Source organism: Pristiophorus japonicus, chromosome 2 (genome assembly GCF_044704955.1).
Source record: "Pristiophorus japonicus isolate sPriJap1 chromosome 2, sPriJap1.hap1, whole genome shotgun sequence".
Lineage (NCBI taxonomy): Eukaryota > Metazoa > Chordata > Chondrichthyes > Pristiophoridae > Pristiophorus > Pristiophorus japonicus.
Window position 1 is genome coordinate 234,708,797 of NC_091978.1, and position 20,213 is coordinate 234,729,009.

The 20,213-nt window shown below is 43.1% G+C and overlaps 1 protein-coding gene across 1 annotated transcript in view; it reads left to right on the forward strand.

The window, feature by feature from the left end:
* The window catches only part of prkg2 (protein kinase cGMP-dependent 2), a 173,822-nt gene that overhangs the window by 106,874 nt on the left and 46,735 nt on the right, over positions 1-20,213 (forward strand). Inside the window, exons 12-15 of the mRNA XM_070863894.1 lie at positions 6,027-6,116; positions 6,255-6,396; positions 9,815-9,978; positions 18,731-18,853. Of these exons, the coding sequence (XP_070719995.1) occupies positions 6,027-6,116; positions 6,255-6,396; positions 9,815-9,978; positions 18,731-18,853 (519 nt within the window). The remainder of the gene's footprint in view (positions 1-6,026; positions 6,117-6,254; positions 6,397-9,814; positions 9,979-18,730; positions 18,854-20,213) is intronic.

Genomic DNA, 20,213 nt, shown 5'->3' on the forward strand with positions numbered 1-20,213 from the left:
TTGGGACGATAATGGCTGTGGGACGGAAAAGTTAGCGTCCGGTAACAGTTTGCGTCTCAGTAAGTAAGTTTGGGCAACTGGGCCCTGAGTCAAGGGGTGCAGCGCTAAGGGAGGTGTGGTACACCTCTCTTTGGGCGTTAGGATGGAAACTCCTGAGCAAAAGAGCCAGGCCAGGAGCCCTCCGAGAGACACCCGGGGGGAAAAAACAACCTAAATTAAAAACCACAAAAACATTGCCAATGCCACCACAACACAAATCGCAAAAAAAATTTAAAGAAAAAACAATCACACTTACCTTAGGAGTCCATTACTTACCTCTTCGCTGTCGGGATCGTTGGACCGCCTGATTTCCCCGGCAGTCATTGCGAGACGCGCTTTGCGGCATACGGGTCAGGCTGAAGATCAAACTTGCGCCGATGTCACAACCAGTGGTGTTGCACACTGGACACAGCTCTTTCGGGTGGTGCTGCTCAATGCTGCCACTTAACCGGACCCGAGGATCGCTGCGGGGCACTGGAGGCTGACCGTCCAGCCAAACTCCTCACCGCCGCTATTGCTGTAGGTTCGGGGTGAAAAATGGAGCACAGAAGAACCGAAAATCCAACCAAATATTATTCCACACTCACTGACACACTTCCCTATCTCGCAGGAAAAGGTGATGCATAACCGGTGCCAGCAGACCTTAACCAGAGGGTGACAGGCTCATCTGCAGAACCTCACCCCCTTGGAGGAGACGGTGCTGGCCATTCCTGGCAGGGCCATGGCAGGGGCTGAAAGAATACAAGATGCCGGTATCCTCATACGTTATCCTCCATCTCACATCCCACTTCTGATTTACAAGCTGCACATGGTGTAAGCATGCACCTCTTGCTTTCCCCCCACCCCTCACCACAACTCTATCCTTGTGCTTTTCTCATTTCAGCCATCCAAGAAATGCAACCTGCTCAGCCAGTGGTTGAAAAAGAAGAGGGAGAGGAAGAGGGAAGGAAAAAACGAAACACTGTCACTCGCTTACACATTCCCAGCCACCAGCTCAGATATTGACACTCCAACTACTTTAGAGGATAGGTTAGACGTGGGATATGCACATGATGAGACACCAGGCACAAGAAACATAAAAAACATAAGAATCATAAGAAACATAAGAAATTGGAGCAGGAGTAGGCCATTTGACACCTCGAGCCTGCTCCGCCATTTAATATCATGGCTGATCTGATCATGGACTCAGTTCCACTTCCCTGCTGCTCCCCATAACTCTCTTTATTCCCTTATTGCACATGAGTGGCCTGCAGACAGGGCAGGCATAAAGGATAGCTCAGATGCCAGCTATTGGACGGTGAGGTCGCACTTGAGTTCTGCTGCACAGGACTCAAATGAAGACTTTGATGGGGGGCCTACAGAAGAACTCTGATGGGTATGCAGAAATGTTGAATCCAATGCCAAGGAGCATGGAGGAGTCCAGCTCTAGCCTTGCACAGTGCTTTGGGCAGAGCTTAGAGCTCATCCTTTCCAGCGTGAAAGGGGTGGGCAGATCCATTAATGCACTTGTGGACCCAGCCATCATGCCATGTCTGATGGCTGATGTCTCAGCTTCCATTCAAGCAACAGCCACCCAATGTCTGAGTGATAGAATGGAACTCAAAAAGAAAGAAAGAATGAAAGACTTGCATTTATATAGCCTTTCATGACCACCGGAAGTCCCAAAGCACTTTACAGACAATTAAATAGTTTTTGAAGTGTCATCACTGTTGTAATGTAGGAAACGTGGTAGCCGATTTGTGCACAGCAAGCTCCCATAAACAACAATGTGATAATGACCAGATAATCTGTTTTAGTGATGTTTGTTGAGGTATAAATATTGGTTCGGATGCCAGGGATAACTCCCTTGCTCTTCTTCAAAATAGTGCCATGGGATTTTATACATCCACCTGAGAGTACAGACGGGAACTCGGTTTAGTGTCTCTTCCTAAAGGCAACACCTCCGACAGTGCCGCACTCCCTCGTTATTGCATGGAGTGGCAGCCTAGATTTTGTATTCAAGTCCTGTAGTGGGACTTGAACTGACTCAGAGGCGAGGATGCTACCAACTGAGCCACCGGTGACAATACAGACTGAAGTCATGTAAGCATATCATGATTGGGTTTACCAATGTTGCAAGGGGCTTGCAAGGTGTCACAACAGTCCAGCATTCCGTACTCCATCAGATTACTAGGATTGCTGAGGCGCAACCCTGGGAGAGTGGCAATTGATCCATGGAGGGCGATCCTGCTGTCCTCTCTCAGGATGATAGCATTCGTCCTCCCACCACTGCCATTCTGCCAGTGCTCTTGCTGTTGCCTGCCAGCATAAACTGCTGCTGCCCATGCCGAAGTGGTGCAGTCCAAAGCTGGGCCTACTGGGCCCAGAATTTCTCAAGGTCATCCTGCAAGGCCATCTGCAGTCTCCCTCACTGAAGGTCAGCAGCCTTCCATCAGCCGTGCACAAGGGTGATTAGTTTATTTTTTGATGGATAGATGTATAAAGTTAGATTGGAATTTTTGCTTCGTGGTGGCTTTTATTTCAGCATTGTGAAAAATGATGGTCAGAGCCTCCGCAATTTTCTCCCTTGCTTCTTTTAATAACCTCGGATATATTTCATCCGGTCCTGGTGATTTATCTACTTTCAAGGATGCTAAACCCCTTAATACTTCCTTTCTTACAATGTTTATCCCATCCAATATTTCACTATCTACCTCCTGTTTGCTTCTTTTTCACCTATTCTTTTTCTAGCCTATTCTTCATCTTCCCTTTTTTTTAACTTTAACACTAAATTTAAAATAAAAGCCGTATCTGATTTTGTCCAGCTCCTCCATCCTGTCATTTTAGATCTGGTTAGAATCCACATAAGTTTAAGTCAGTCATTATTTAGTTAAAAACTGGCTCCAAGGGCCAGAATACTTTAGTTATTCACCAGACTGCACATTGCAGTTTGACCTGGCTATAGTATTGAGGTGGCCAGATCAAACTATTATGTGAAAATCAGGATGAACTTCAGAAGCCCAAATTGGCCTAAGTGGCCAGCAAAGTAATTCGCCTGGGAAACTGTATGCCAAAAGGGCTATCTTCTTAGAGGTGTTCAAAGGGTTCAAATTAATTCCTGATTTTGTAAAATTAAATACTATTATTGATAAAACTGTTGAGGACATGCTTTTGCACCAGTATCATTTCTGTCTCAGAAGAACCATCTGGCCTTTAAGTGCTTCCTTATTTAATAATTTATAGCACTAGAGCGTTTATGGCTTGAGCCCAATATAAAGCAGAATATGGCATGTGATCTAAATGTTCACGGATTCGGATATTGGAATGAAAAGGAGATGGTAATAGTTAAAAGTAGGAAATTGCTTCATTCATATTTAATCACTAGCGTAACATCTGAACTTTTAATACCAAAGGCAAATACATTTTAAAAGGCTGCCCTTAAAAAATGAATAAAAGTGCTACATGACAGGAGTTTTCTTTTCCCCACCATAATTGGGGACTCTACTGCTGTGCCATGTTCCATCTAGTGGTCAGTGAGAAAACCTGCAAACCCCAACCAGTGAGAGCAGATGAGTGGTATTCCAGTGAAACGTGCTTCTGCACCAGAAGGAGCCAGGAGAAAGCATTAAAGAGGACAGAAGCACTCTGAAGATTTAATGTAAAATTTGTAAGAAGAGTCCACATGAGCTGCTGGGACTCTTGGTCCGGGTATGGGGACAGAAGATAGAGGGAGAGGCGGCTACCTTCTGTTGCTCTCCATTCATCATGGCCAACAGCAGGATTCCTATTGCTCCCATGGCAAGTAACACCAATCATCTGCTGTCAGTACCCGGGGGAGTGGTACACTGACAGGAGTTAGGGAAATTGTCTGTTTTCTCTGGGTTTGTCTCCATTGTAACTTAACTGCAGCACGGCAGTCAAGGATCAAGTGACTGAATTCCCGACTTGAGGGGCGGTGGTGCGGGAGGGGAGAAAATTTCTGCCAGAGTTCTCAAGAGAATCTGGCATGAGGCACCCAGCTCCATTTTCCATCTTTGCTGCAATACCAAGGAAGCAAAGGAAAACACAGCCCAAAAACGTCAGTTGAGCTACAGGTTTGCCGGCTGGCAACCCCAATGATCTAGTATTGGACCACCCACAATGTTCAGCTGCTTTCAATATATAGAGCACTGCGGCATTGTGTTTTGGAGAATCAATGTGCAGCACCAAGGAGGACAGAGATCAAGGCCCGGATTTTGCGGTACGCCATCATCATCATAAACCTTCTAAAAGACCCCACAAGTTACGGGTTTCTGCATGCGCTGCACATGCACGAAAACCCAGAACTTGTGATCTGTCAAGTTTCACCTTGATGAATCTACCTCACCAACTCAAAAATCACTTTCGCTGGTGCAGAGTTGGGTTATTTGCCCCATTACTGCCCAGCAAATGCCCACAAAATTCCAAAAGGGTTAATAAGAATCTTAAATTAAAAATTTAGAAATAAAAAATTCATGCACAAATATTTAAAATTAGTTTATGCAAATGTTGGCCCAGATTAAAATGTTTAAAATTATTTTTCAAAAAATTAAAATTTTATTGTATGTGCTTTATTGAAGGAACTTTTAATTATATTTGAAAATTGGAATATTTATTTTTATTCCAGTTGTATAAATGATTTAATTATTTGGGGATTCCTAATACCCTTATTGGAATTCTGTTCGTAAATGGAATCCCCAAAGGATATTCGGAATCCTCCTTTCTGATTGGAGGACCTGGTCCATGTTGTTATGTCTTTAGATCCTCTGATAATGACTCCACGAGGCAAATTATTGCACTTGAACTGTAGTGACTTTAGTCCATTTAATATAATTCCAGAGTGATGATCACACATGGCGGCCTGCCTTTTATACTAGGCCTGGCACACCTGTACAGGTAACCTACAAGTCTCCCATTGCAGTGCCCTCTGGTGGCACACCTTAGTGACCATACAGCTGGTGTACAAGTTTCCCATAGTAGTGCCCTCTGCACATCATATGTAATAGTACAGGCAGTAAACATGTCTGGATACATGACACATGTAATCCCGGGACACTTGCGAACCATTGCATCCCTGGGATCCGCCTGGGAGCCTGAAGGTAAGTACGGATATTTTTAGTGGGCCGGAGAGGTACTCCGAAGGTACGTCTCAGACCGCAAATTCCAGGCCCAAGTTTAATCCCGCTGAGCTGCCGAACTCTGCTACACCGTGAAAGAGACAATGGTCAGCCTGTTTTCACTTTGCTTCTGGCAGAAAACACGCAAGTTGCTCTGGTAGTGGCTTAGCAGTGGCCTATCCTAGTATTGTGGCTTCTTTGTATCATATTCCAGAGACCTTCAAAGAGAGACAACAGGAAGAAAAATGGGTGCTTGCTTTAATAGAAATATACAGAATACACTATGGGTAACAATTGGATACAGCATGCATTTACACAAATGAACCAGTCCAGATAGATAGTGAGAAATTATAATGTAGCAATCGCAATACTCATGAATGCAATGAATTTCATAACCTTGAACGTTGTCTTCATAATACTCATTCTTTATGTTTTTTGATAATATTATATTTTTTAGTTTTTAGGTGCACTTCAGTGGGATACATAGGGGACAGTTCTATATTTTGTACTGCATTTACATTTTCAATATTAGTAAATAGTCAACAGAACATCTAAATCAGAACATCGAACATTAAAAATGTCACCAATATTCTGATTATTGCTTTGCATATGTGTTTCACCATATGTCAAACTAATACCTCCAGTATGAAAGGGCCATTAGTTTTGTCTTTATACCAATTCTAAATGCTAATTTAACATCAGTTATTGACATGGCTGCAACTGTTTGCAATTAACTTTGATTAACTTGCTGATTACAAATCTACAAACCCTATTGAATTGTTATTAATGCTTTCCACAGTATACTTCTGTTAAGATTTTGAGCGAGCTTCACAAGCTGTGTGCCATCTGTTTTCTCCCTTTCTGATGTTCCAGACTGTTTCGCAGTTTTAAAGACAACAAGTATGTTTATATGCTGCTGGAGGCCTGCCTTGGAGGAGAGATCTGGAGCATCCTTAGGGATAGGTGAGCTGACCTAATATCTGTACACAAACATTGTATTTGTCTTTTTAAAGTAAGCCTTATCGAATTTTGATGGCAGAAGTCTATCTTATTCTACTTGTCTCATTGACCGTATGTCTCAATACATTCTTCTCGTGGCAGAGGTTGCTTTGATGAGTTCACCGCAAAGTTTTGTATTTCTTGTGTGACTGAAGCATTTGATTATCTGCATCATATTGGAGTCATCTACAGGGACCTGAAACCAGAGAACCTGATGCTTGATACTGAGGGATACATAAAGTTGGTAGGTGTTAAATATTATGTAAATGCATTTGGGCACACTAGTACAGTGATTATGGTACTGGGTTAGCAATCCAGAGGGGGTGAGCTTAAATCCCGCCATGGCAACTTGTGAAATTGAATTCAATAAATGTGGTCATTTGTAGACTAGTATCTGGATGTTCATCAGACCTGCTGGATTATGGTAAAAACTCAACTGGTTCACTAATGCCCTTTGGGAAGGGAACCTGTCACCCCTATACAGCCTGGCCCACATGTATCTCCCGTTCCACACTATGTGGTTGATTCTTAATGACCTCTGAAGTGGCCGCTCTAGCAGGCTACGATGTTGTAAAAATAATTACTACTAGACGATCCACCACCCTCTATAGGGCAGCCAGGGATAGACAATCAATGCAGGCTTGCGGGTGTCAACCAGATTCTGAGAGAAAAAAATACTAAAAAAACAGCTTCATTCAGTCTCTGATGCATGTTTCAATGCAGTACTGCATCACAGAACTAGGTTAGGCACAATTATTCTTATAGGTTAATATGATGCCATGTTACATCAAGTCATAGTTTTATTGATTTTTCTTAATGATTCTACGTGCTGTTCCACATGTTTAGATCTTGTTGGACCAATGATCCACCGTAAGAACAATAGTTATGACTGTGTGCATTTTTATTTATAAATGCCAAGGATTACTTTTAGCAGTTTTAGAGTGTTTTTGTAAGGGTATGAATCCTCTCTTTTCTTTTAAGTTCCCCTTAGTCCTGCATCTGACTTGTGGCTTGGATCTGCTATTGAGGCTGACAATTTTTGGCTCTCAGTCTTCCATTCCCACTACAGAAATGCTTCTGTTTCCTGAACTCACAGGGCACCACAATTATTTCTCTCAGTGGCAACTAACAGCAGTCTCCAAAAACGTCATTCTTCAGCCAGTCACTAGGAAGTGTGCATATCTGTTACCTAGCCTGATGATTAACACTTTTCCATGAGAAAGCGGCTGGCCTCCAGTTGGTGCTTCCCAATAGCTGTACACTTCAGATTGAGGAGTCAATGGTGTGGGTAACCAAACCTGCATCCCTCCATTCCATGGCACTGACAGGTCATGCTTAAACTTAACTTTAATTTGTATTATTGTTTGCTATCAAATTGAGTTGAGTTTTATTTATTAGCAGCCAAATATTGTAGTGTGGGTAGATTTTCATCATCACTGCCTGGGTGGTAATCGGACAGGGCAGATCACACGCCCTTTATAGAAGCCGCCTGATTTTCATTTGACAGAAGGGGAATGTGGGTGCTCCCACAGCCTCCTTACAAAGCATGGTTTCAACAATATTAAAGAAATGTAATGGCTGAATCTTTAGAAAAACAGGCCTTGATCTTGTCTTGGACTCTAGGTGGGCCCTACAATCGCAGTGTGTTGACTGGATTACCTGGTCAGGGCAAGGTATGGCTGCACTAACGATATGCCAGATCCCAAATAGGCCCAGGGCATGGCATATCCAATGTTTGGAGTCTCCATCCCCAGCTTTGCCCTCCCTTAAATCAATGGCCAGTAGCTAGTGGGGTGCCACAGGGATCAGTGCTGGGACCCCAACTATTTACAATCTATATTAACAACTTGGAAGAAGGGACTGAGTGTAACGTAGCCAAGTTTGCTGACAATACAAGGATGGGAGGAAAAGCAATGTATGAGGAGGACACAAAAAGTCTGCAAAAGGACATAGACAGGCTAAGTGAGTGGGCAAAAGTTTGGCAGATGGAGTATAACGTTGGAAAGTCATGCACTTTGGCAGAAAAAAAATCAAAGAGCAAGTTATTATTTAAATGGAGAAAGATTGCAAAGTGCCACAATACAGCGGGACCTGGGGTTACTTGTACATGAAACACAAAGGATAGTATGCAGGTACAGCAAGTGATCAGGAAGGCCAATGGTATCTTGGCTTTTATTGCAAAGGGGATGGAGTATAAAAGCAGGGAAGTCTTGTTACAGCTATACAAGGTATTGGTGAGGCCACACCTGGAATACTGCGTGCAGTTTTGGTTTCCATATTTAAGAAAGGATATACTTGCTTTGGAGGCAGTTCAGAGAAGGTTCACTAGGTTGATTCTGGGGATGAGGGGGTTGACTTATGAGGAAAGTTTGAGTAGATTGGGCCTCTACTCATTGGAGTTCAGAAGAATGAGAGATGATCTTATCGAAACGTATAAGATTATGAGGGGGCTTGACAAGGTGGATGCAGAGAGGATGTTTCCACTGATGGGGGAGACTAGAACTAGAGGGCATGATCTTAGAATAAAGGGCCACCCATTTAAAACAGAGATGAGGAGGAATTTCTTCTCTGAGGGTTGTAAATCTGTGGAATTTGCTGCCTTGGAGAGCTGTGGAAGCTCTTAAATTGAATAAATTTAAGACAGAAATAGACAGTTTCTTGAGCGATAAGGAGTTATGGGGAGCGGGCGGGGAAGTGGAACTGAGTCCATGATCAGATCAGCCATGATCGTATTAAATGGCGGAGCAGGCTTGAGGGGCCGTATGGCCTATTCCTGTTACTATTTCTTATGTTCTTATGGAGTGGGTGGAGGCTCTGCCCCAACTTGGTCACCCAGGAAACTTGGTCATAAAGGCCAAGATCTAACATATCTGGGCCCCAGTCTAGTTTCCTGCAATTCCAATGTGCTTCCACTGGAGTATCAGTGAGAATCTGCTGGAATGACTCTGGATTCTCAAAGTCTGCATCTTTAGGCGGAAAAATAATCAGACAAGTTAAGACTGACTATTCCTTGGCACGTCCAATGCAGTCTCAACTCAATTACAGCTGGAAATTATGCCAGGATCTAGATACGCTGAGTCCCAGCTTTACCTGGGAGATCCCATGATGTTTTGAAAGAAGCAGAGCCTCAGCTTGCTCCTTAGAAGCCTAGAGGCATAGGAGGGGGAAGTGGCAGGCATGGGGACTCCTTGTATTGGGAGTTCCGATATCACTGAAGGACCCAGCATCAGATCAGCAGCAGTACATCTGATAGGACCAGACATACCTCACTGCAGAAAAGTGCACATGGATACCTTCTGGGGTTCAGGCTAGGATCGTAGTCTGGGCCCTTCAGGAAACCAAGCAATTTAAAAATAAATTTAATATCAATCCCTTTTTAAGGAACCAGCAATTTGCATCAGAATTCCTGGCCTCTCCACCCACCATGGTGGGTATACCAGATACGCCTTATTGGTGCGGGCACCAGTCAGTGCCATGCAAAATAATAAACCTCCCCCTGATGCTGTAAAGTCTATCGAGGTCAACGGTGGATGTTTCTGGCCAATGAGAACTCAGCGTATTTGCTGGGATCACAGGCATGTGACTTTTCGCGGCCATCATATTTTTAGAATAAATAGTGTAGATAATTTGAAGCATAAATTTCACTGATCCTCTGTTTTCAGGTTGACTTTGGATTTGCTAAGAAGATTGCCAGAGGTCAGAAAACATGGACGTTTTGTGGCACTCCTGAATATGTAGCACCTGAGATCATTCTGAATAAGGGCCATGATTTTGGTGTAGATTTCTGGTCACTGGGAATTCTTGTATTTGAGCTTCTTACTGGAAGGTAAATGCTCCTTTGTATACTCGATATACCTGTAATCACCGGGCATGAAGAAAAATATAAATCAAAAAGTAAAAAGATAAACCTTTAAAAACGATTTAGTTTTTGTGCTGAGTTAGCTGATCTCAGCCGGCATAGCAGTTAGATGCTGCAGTTGACCATGTGCCCAATGGGCTAGTAAGAGACAAGATCATTCAAATACAAATTAGTTAGATTTCTTTCAGAAAATAACATTTTGGGGATATGAGTAATTTGAGACATGACATATGGTAAGTGTAACATGCTTTGGATGAAAAAGGTGACTTTGGACCGATGGTTCCCAAAGCTCTCCAACACTGGGTTTTTCGGGCATTATTTCTGGGTCTTTTGTAAACTAATTGATAAAGATTGATTGCCATGATTAGTCAAATACACCATTATCATTGTGTCATGCGACTACCGGGATGGTAGAAGGCAAACTAGATGAGCCTTGGTCTTTTTTCCTCCGACAATTCCTTTTTCCTATCCTGCTTCTGATTGGTATCTCAATAACCAATGGTGCAAAATGCTAGTGAGTGGATTTCAGATGAGACCAGAGTTGGGCTGGGTTGTGATGCCCTCCACAACCAACTAGCATACTGACATTCACTGTCTAGGCTTAGGCACAAGAATGTTTACTTAAGCAGTTGAATGCGGTAACAGACCATTCCATGTTGTGTTCCCATCTTAAAATGGGTTCTTAGAAACTAATGGGAACTTCTTCGAAACCTTTGTGCTTGTGAAAACCATGCTCAAGACAATCATAAGAAATGTAAGCAGAGTATCTATGTGTGTGGGAGTGTGTGTGGAGAATCGGGGGAGAAGATTATAATAGAAAAGTGACTGTCCTGTTTAAAAGAACTAGGTCCAGGGGAGTGGAACTAATTGGACAGCTCTTTCAAAGGGACGGTAAAGGCACAATGGGACGAATGGTCTCCTGTGCTGTATGAGTCTATGGGCCCGAAATTGATGGTCCTACCGCTGGCAAAACTCGGCAGTTTTCCTGTTTTTTCGGCACTCTCCCCTCCGGGGGAGATTGGTGAGGCCCTCATGCCGGCAGTTTGGAAGGACCACTGAGTAGCGTCCGTCGGCGTACAATGCCGATAAAAGTCCTTCCGCCCGAGATTCATCCGAGTGGTCCTCCGCTCCTGCAGGAGAAAAGACTGCCGCATGGAAGCAGGTCATATCTGGATGGTAGATATGAAGACTTGCAAGAAAAGGTAAGTAAGATTTTTTTCTTTACTTCTTTTGCAGCAATTTTGTGTTAAAGGGTCCTCTGAAGGTTTTGTGATTTTTTTTGTTATTTTTTGAACATTTTTTTTGTGCATTTCGCCCCTCCCTGGGCCCGACTCCAGCTTCGGCGTAACTTTCTCCAGGATTGCATTTGCTGCCCAGAATCCCACCTACCGCCCTCTACAGCCCAGAATCGGCGTGTAATGGCCATTTTTGCCGCCGGGTGCTTTTTTTCCTTTTTCACCAAACTTCCGCCCAAAGTACCGTCAGGATCTTAGTAGTCTTTTCGACAGGAAATAGGCGGAACTTGCCTTTGATCGATTTCGACCCCATAGATTCTGTGATGTTAGTGTCCGGAACACCCCATTTCAATTGCAAGTGGATTGTACCAGACCATCACCAAATCCAATGTAAATCCGTTCTGGAAGATTGGGCCCAGATTCATTATTGTGATCAGGCCAGCGATAGGTGTTTGAAGCTCCCATTAATAGTAGACAGAAGTTTCATCAAAAGAGGGTAGGGAAGGGCACTGCTCCATTTCCCATTCCATGATGGTTACCAAATCGCCAACATGCTCAGCAAACCCTTTGGGAAGGGGTCTTGACATGGACTTTCAGGGAGGTGATCCTTTGAAAGACCTACAAATTTTCAAGCATTTTTAGGCCTTATCTTGGCCCTTCTAAATTTATTTTAAGTTTTCTTTTTACTAACAGGCTTTCATGAGCCTTTACAGAGTTGTTAGTGATTTATTTTTGCTTCCATATCCCTTTATTGGATCCAGTTCGTTTGCCAGTGATGATCCACTGAGTTAACATGTTTAGAACATAAGAACATAAGAATTAGGAACAGGAGTAGGCCATCTAGCCCCTCGAGCCTGCTCCGCCATTCAACAAGATCATGGCTGAACTGGCCGTGGACTCAGCTCCACTTACCCGCCCGTTCCCCGTAACCCTTAATTCCCTTATCGGTTAAAAATCTATCTATCTGTGACTTGAATACATTCAATGAGCTAGCCTCAACTGCTTCCTTGGGCAGAGAATTCCACAGATTCACAACCCTCTGGGAGAAGAAATTCCTTCTCAACTTGGTTTTAAATTGGCTCCCCCGTATTTTGAGGCTGTGCCCCCTAGTTCTAGTCTCCCCGACCAGTGAAAACAACCTCTCTGCCTCTATCTTGTCTATCCCTTTCATTATTTTAAATGTTTCTATAAGATCACCCCTCATCCTTCTGAACTCCAACGAGTAAAGACCCAGTCTACTCAATCTATCATCATAAGGTAACCCTCTCATCTCCGGAATCAGCCTCGTGAATCGTCTCTGTACCCCCTCCAAAGCTAGTATATCCTTCCTGAAGTAAGGTGACCAAAACGGCACGCAGTACTCCAGGTGCGGCCTCGCCAATACCCTATACAGTTGCAGAAGGACCTCCCTGCTTTTGTACTCCATCCCTCTTGCAATGAAGGAGGAAGGGGAGAACAGGCAGAGGAAATCAGGCAGGTCAGACTGCCCGAGTAACACTCCATGCCTTCCCTTCAACATCCCTTCATCTGCAGAGAGAGGTAAAATTTCTGCTGATGGGGACTTCTCTCCATGAAGAAAGCAGTGCCAGCAGCTCACTAAATGGAATCATTGAGAGGCGCGTGCTGATAATTGTTATGCTGAAAGATTTTTTAGAAGTGGTTCAATCACAAAATGTCATCCTTTACGTGATACTGCATGAAAGAAGGTATGTCAGGATGAGCAGGAACCAGCATTCCCAGATTGACCACATCCACCAAAAAGCCACCATTTCTGCAGGCCCTAGCAATCTTACCTAGGAATGACATGGGGAGCTGCCTTCTCAAGGTCTGGGTCAGCAGATGAGCAGATGGCGTACTGTACCACCTGCTATAAGGTCAGCTGTGGCTACTGTCCAACAGAGCATTGGTGCATGAAGACAGTAACAGTTAGCTATGGCCAGGGACTTGGTTTCATCTCCTTGCTCCATGAGGCTGACATGTGGGGCTGGTGCCATAGAGTGGCACAGAGGGAATTCCTCCTCACAAGTACCCCAGGCAGCAGAACCTTGACTTCAACAGCATCAGTTCAGATCTGAGTGCTGGCTGCTGCACGTCTTGCTTGCAGACCTGACCTTAGGCTTCCTTTCTGTTCAGCTTTGCCTCCCACTTTTTAATCACCTGCCCCTTTGGAAAAAGCTGCTAATAAGTTGAAATGCTCTTCAAAAGCTCGCTGAAATTTTGTCCCTCATCCTCTAAATTTTACATACATGCAATTTTCCTCTCCCACCATGCAGGCTAGATTCTGCTTCATGATCCTGTTCAAAGTAGGGAGGGATAGCGGAGAATGAGGCAAAATCAGGCGATGAGACCCACTGATGTTTCACTGCACCGACCTCAATTTCCCTCCCGCTGCCTGGGACCATCACGTGGAAGATGGCTTTTAGCCCAGGCTCTGAAGGGAGGGATTGGATGGAGAGGGCCTGCTGGAGGTCAGCTCTTCCACCATAGAAGCCCCACTCATTTGCCTGTGCAGGCCTCTAGCACTACTGATGCCTACAAGGCTGCAGTTCCCTTGAACTTTGGGTCTTCTCTGCCCCTTAAAATATACAGCCTCTTCTGGTGCTACAATGGCTCTGCCCCCACATGCCTTATCCAGGAAATCACACTCTCAAATCTTCTCAAACTGTTTCTACAGGCCCATTCCTTAACCTCACTTACTCTATGCAAGTTCCATAGGGTATTTTTCATAGCTGCCTAAACTTTTGCCTGTACTATTCAGATGTTAAGTCATGAGCGGTAATAACAGCATGCTTTATTATTTAATAATGCACACTATCCATTGGATCCATTCTTTATTGATGAGTGGTGATACAAGTAATTCTACCCAGATATCGGCCCAGAATTTCCGATGTCCCGGATCCATACGAAGTTTCTTTGGACCCAGGAAGGCATCGGAAAAGCCGGTTTTCAGCGCGCAATGTGCATGCGCTGAAAACCAGCTTTTCCGATCTGTCAAGTTGGAGCTTGACAGATGATCCGCAGATCTGGAGTGAGAACATATGTCAGTGGAAGTTTGGGCTATTTACCCATATCTTGCATGGCAAATGTCCTCAAAACTCTTGTGCCTGAAAAAGCAGGCGTATAGCCTAAGAGTTTAAAAACATAGAAAAAACATGATTAAAATAAAAATTTTAAAAACACATTTATGTTTAAACCCTGCCCACTCAAATAATGTTATTTTAAATCCTAATCCTAACTTTTTTTTATATCGGGAATTTCTTTCTTTAAAAAACATGTGTAACATTTTTAATTTCTATTAGTTTATTGTGTGAGGTGTTTTTTAAATGTCTTATGTAGTGTTTGTACCTTTTGAGGTTTTTCTCATTCATAGTAATAGGAGATTCGTAACGTACGAATCTTCTATTACTATGAATGAGAAAATACTCACCTGTGATTGGGTGTCCAGGCCCACGTGACTCCTGTGGATGTCCCGACATGCACGTGCTGCATGTCGCAGGGAGAGGAGGCCTCTGGATCGAGAGTTCCAGCAAGCACAGCAGCTTCAGGTAAGTGTGCAATTTATTTCTCTTTTTTCTTGATTTGCCAAGGGGAAGCCCTCCTCGTAATTTCTGCCCCATCGTTGTTCCACTTATGATAGTTAATCGATAACACAAATCTCCACAAAAGTCCACTATTGTTCTTTCCCTCTTTAAAATTTGATTTCAGACCGGATTTACCAAAATTATTCTATAAAGAATTATGGGCTAGGTCAACCGTACACTCATTTACCAACCTCATTGATGACATGCCTCTCTGATAGTTTAAATGCATGTTGTTGCTCTTTCTCTTCCTCCTCCATCTGTTGATATTGCTGCTGCTTCTTTTCCTGAAGCTTAGATTTGTGTAGAGCATCTATGTGTTGCAATTGTCTCTCATTGGTTTCAAGTCTATGCTAACAATCCTTCTCGTCAACCTCAAGCTCAACCTCCAGTTTCAGCACCTCTCCTTGGACAACATTTTCTGAGATCCCATGCAGGGACACACATGCAATGGGTGATTCATCCTAATATCATGTGATGGAAAACCATGGGCTCTGTCTCTGCAATTTTCCAATAGAATAGCTGATGCAGGTAAGGCTCTGTCTATGGTAAGGGGTCTCAGAAAATGTTGCCCTTTGTCTTATTTTACTCTGCGGCCAAACAAGCTAATTCTGTCCCCGTGGCTCCAATTTTGGTCTCTACATCCCTTTACTTAATTCGTTAACAAGATCCAAAATTTCAAATTTGACTTACTGCTGACTTGCCGCTCAAGGCCCGCCCACTGGGATGTTTGAATAGCCCTCAATTTATGTGGCAGGCCCTCCTGCTGGAAGTGGGTGGGACCCTCATTATCCCCTGCACATCAAGGGTCTCGGGATATATTTAGAATTCAGTGCCATTTTGGTAAAGGACAAGGCGGCACCCATTGAGTGCTGGACCTTCACATTATAAAAATCAGGAAATGGCCACAACCAGTGTCATTTAAAGCAGTCACTGGAAGCATGTCTAGCAAGAAAAGGCACTCTAAATGGCAAATTTCAGGGCTTCAGGACGAGCAGAATTGTTCTCTCTCACTTCGCTGACGATCCTCCCCCCCCCCCCCCCCCCCCCATGCACCATTGGCAAGCCCTAGCCTTTAATATGGTTCTGCAAGCCCATGCTCTATGGCTGTTACATCAGCCTTTCCGACTTCCCAACGAAACAGCTTCTTGTCGGTTCTAAAATTGCACGGGCAACAGTGAGGCCCAACAATCAAAATGGTTTAGACCTCTCGCTGACATCAGATGAGCATTGCAACCACTTCGACAACCACCTGCCCAATATACCCTGAAGTTCAAGATTGGACCTTCATCTGAAAATTTTGTAGCCGTTGTAGTCATTTTTAAATGCTATTGTTTGCTAGTGTTCAATTCCCTTTAAATTCAGAACTATTAAATAGATTTTTAAGGCTGGGTAATAATGAAAAGATCCCACCAACCTGTCACCACTATTACGGTTTTGGATTTATAACTTGGGTTCAGCGTCAATGACTCGTCTTGTAAGTCCCCTATGAGTCAGAGTGTGTCTTCATCTGCCCAAATGAACAAGACTCAGGAACTGAACAAAGAATCCTTGCCACTGTACTCTGGCTTACTTCAATTGCATAGGATTACATAGGATATACAGCAATAAACAGGCCTTTCAGCCCAACCAGTCCATGCCGACATTTATGCTCTACTCGAGTCTCCTCCTGTCTTTCCTCATCTAACTCTAACAGCATAACCCTCTATTCCCTTCTCCTTCATATGCTTATCTAGCCTCCCCTTAAATGCATCGATACTATTTGCTTCAATCACTTCCTGTGGCAGTGAGTTCCACAGCCTCACCATTCTTTAGGTAAAAAGTTCCTTCTGAAATCCCTATTTGATTTATTGGTGACTATCTTGTATTGATGGGCTCTAGTTTTGCTCTTATATAGAAATCACATGGTGTCACATGACCTCCTCATTGACAGTAGGCAGATTGAATCCACATTCTATCAAACCAAGGCTCAGGCTAGAAACCAACAGATACATTTAATTAGCATTATACAAGTAAACGAGCAGAATTAGTACAATAATTTCTGTTCTTCTCAATGTCAAACCAGTTTCTCAGCATAAAATTAATCCTTGGAACATCTTACCCAGCAAAATGCAGTCACGGATCCATTGATTCAGCTCAGTTTCTCTGCTGACTCAAACTGACTGCTAAGCTGAATGCAAGCAGCCAAGTATAAGTCCACCACTGGGAACTCCTGGCCACTGAGCTGTCTGTTAAAGGGACTATGAAGAATCATAGGCCCTGGCCCTTTCACAGCCACTTTCTGCTTTTCCACCCCAGGCATAACATCAGTCAAAATCACTATTCCAGGATGTCAGGAATTGAATAGCTGGCTTAACTGTGCCACATATTTTGAATGACTTGCTAGGCAAGTCCTCATCCAGATATAATGTGAACAATCAAACCATGCAGTTTTCTGCCTTGCCCTGAGGTGCCAGACTAAAATTGACATCACCTTGCAGAAACATCTTGCAATTACTGACCTTAACCCTATGCATGTATTGCGGTGAGCAATCTAGTAAGAGAGAAAGAAAGAGAGAAAGAAAGAAAGAAAGAAGTTGTACAATTTAACAAAAGTTGATACCTGTGAAAAAGCAAATGTTTTCATCTGCATTAATGCTCTAGGTATGTAATGCCTTGGCCATACAGACTGCAGTTTATACACAGGTTACACAGCACAGAATCAAAAATATTATTTTTATTTCACTTGATCTCTGTGGTCATATTGTTTGATGCAGAAGTGTACTTTTCACAGTCAGTTCATTATAAAAGAAAATATAGCAGTTTACACAACATACCAGATTAATAACTGCACAGCTTATGCACTGAAGCTCAGTACTGGATAGCACTGCTGAAATTGTGCTTCAAATTTCACTACAAATGTAATGCTTGACAAGCCCAGTGTGTCCCACAGTAATTTCCATAAACTGAGAATTTGAGCAGAAAGCTCACACTTTTATGCATTCAAATAATCTCCCCCAAAATTATTTTTTTTAATTTCTCCATTAACATTACTAGACTTTTGTATATATTTGTGCTATGAATTAGAAGCTCCTCAATGGAATACTGTGTGCAAGGAGGAAAATTTCCCCTGTGTGCTATGTGTAATGAAATTATAAACCCATTGTTTATAAACAGCTTTACGATTTTTTTTTTTTATTTGTTCCTGGGATGTGGGTGACGCTGATAATACCAGCATTTATTGCCCATCCCTAATTGTCCTTGAGAATCTGGTGTTGAGCCGCCTTCTTGAACGGCTGCCGTCCGTGAGGTGAAGGTACTCCACAGTGCTGTTTGGGAGGGAGTTCCAAGCAGGAAGGATCCTCCTGCCCGCACAGAAACTTAACAAGTATCAAAAAGTGCTTTCGCCCTTTTTTAAAGGGCTTCCATCCATCCCTTTAAGGTCAGCTAATTTGGCCACTCACTACCTGGAACAACTTGATGCAGCATATGCAATGCAAGCTCTGCCTTTTTTAGACTAATTTCAATCAGGATGCTACAACTGGTGTTAAGACGCCAATTTGCATATACAGGGGACCGAACAACTGCTTCAGACAGGATGCCTAAAAGTCGCTGACTTCCATTTAGCAGTGGGCATACTTCTAGGGGAAGATCGCAATCCAAAAATTTGTCCCCCCAATATTGATTTTATGTCCAAAGAATTGCCGCAATAATGTTGAATTTCACCCCCACTGAATGAAGAGCTACATAAAAACATAAATTCATCAACACTTCAATATTTCAGGTTTATTCATTGAGGATCATTTTAGAAGTTCTCCAGCCATTGAAAGCCAGTGGGCATTTGTGGAAATTCTTTAGTTTTGTGTTTTTGGCTTAGGATTCCTGTGGTACATTGCCCTAAAATTACCTTTTACTTTTGTTTAACAGCCCACCATTTTCTGGTTTTGACCAGATGATGACCTACAACTTGATTCTCAAAGGTGTAGAAAAAATGGATTTTCCCAAGAAAATAACAAAGCGTCCAGAGGACATGATTCGTAGGCTGTGCAAGTAAGAAATAAATTCATTAAAAAAAATCATGATGTATGCATCCATGGAACAGGCTTTGCTCCAGCCTTGTGTATTTCATAAAAGAGCAATGAGGAGATTAATAATTCAGAAAGTACTATTTATCAGCCAGAGTCATTACCATAAACTGTAATATTAAAGTAGCCATTCATTCAGCTGTATTTTATTCACAATAGGAATTTTTATAAAGGGAATTGAATATATACTTGAAAAGAAAAAATTTGTAGGGCTATGGGGATAGAGCAGGGAAGTGGGACTAATCGGATAGCTCTTTCAATGAGCCGCACAAGCATGACAGGCCGAATGGCCTCCTTCTGTGCAAAATTATTCTACGATTCTATAAATTTCTAAATTCTTTCCGTCACGAGGAAAAGATGGCTATGTTAATTATATCATGGCCATGTTCACTCAAATGGAAACAAATGTGGACTTTAAGGACATGCCCATTATTCCATGATATGGTGGATTTATTCAAAATATATCTCAATGTTATTTCCCAACTAAAGTTATAAGGTAGTGCTGGTGCCTCAGTTATGTTCATCATATTTTAAGACTATGAAGTTCCTTAATCACTCATTAGGTAAATACATCCCCCAGTATTTTTGGATTAGGGGCTAACTCAATGATACACTCAAATCAGAGGGCTGATTTTAACTCCTGGCAGGGATTTGCGTGGATGGAAGGGCAAGGGGCACGGCAAACTGTCAGACCTTCTGCAACGTGAGGCTCGGGAGATTTTAATACCAGAACCTGGCAGAAAGTGTTAGCAGGTAGGAACAGAATTTCGGGCAGGTGGAGACCACCACCTGAAGGAACGGACTGTGAGGGGGTCGTGAGGGTAGCGCGGTCAAGGGAAGGGCATGGGCGCTTGGGGCATGGGTCGCACAAGGTTTCCTTGTGGGGCTGGAAGAGCACGCCTCTTACTGGCTCACATGGAAACAAAAAAATGAATCAAGCTTAACTTTTTTGGCCTCTTTGGGTCTTGGCTCCTCTTGCTGCCAGGTTGTCCTGGTAAGGAAGCGACAACAACCTTCCAGCGCAGACCTTGGATTATAATTGGCTCTGCCGTCATCAGAGTCCAATCTGCATATTTAAAGAAGGACTCTGCTACTTTCCATCAGGTGTTCTCGCCTGCTCAAAAGAGCAGGTTAAAATTACAACCCATGGGAAGTCAGCGAGATGGATGGGGGGGGAAGTCACTGCAGCCATTTTAACTGAATGCCTGACCGGTTTCTGCCAGGCAGACAGGGTTAAAATCAACCCTCAGATATTTAGTCAAGCATTATATGAGTCAATTGGATATTTTATGGCAACAAACATTAGCCTCTTCAGTGATAATTGG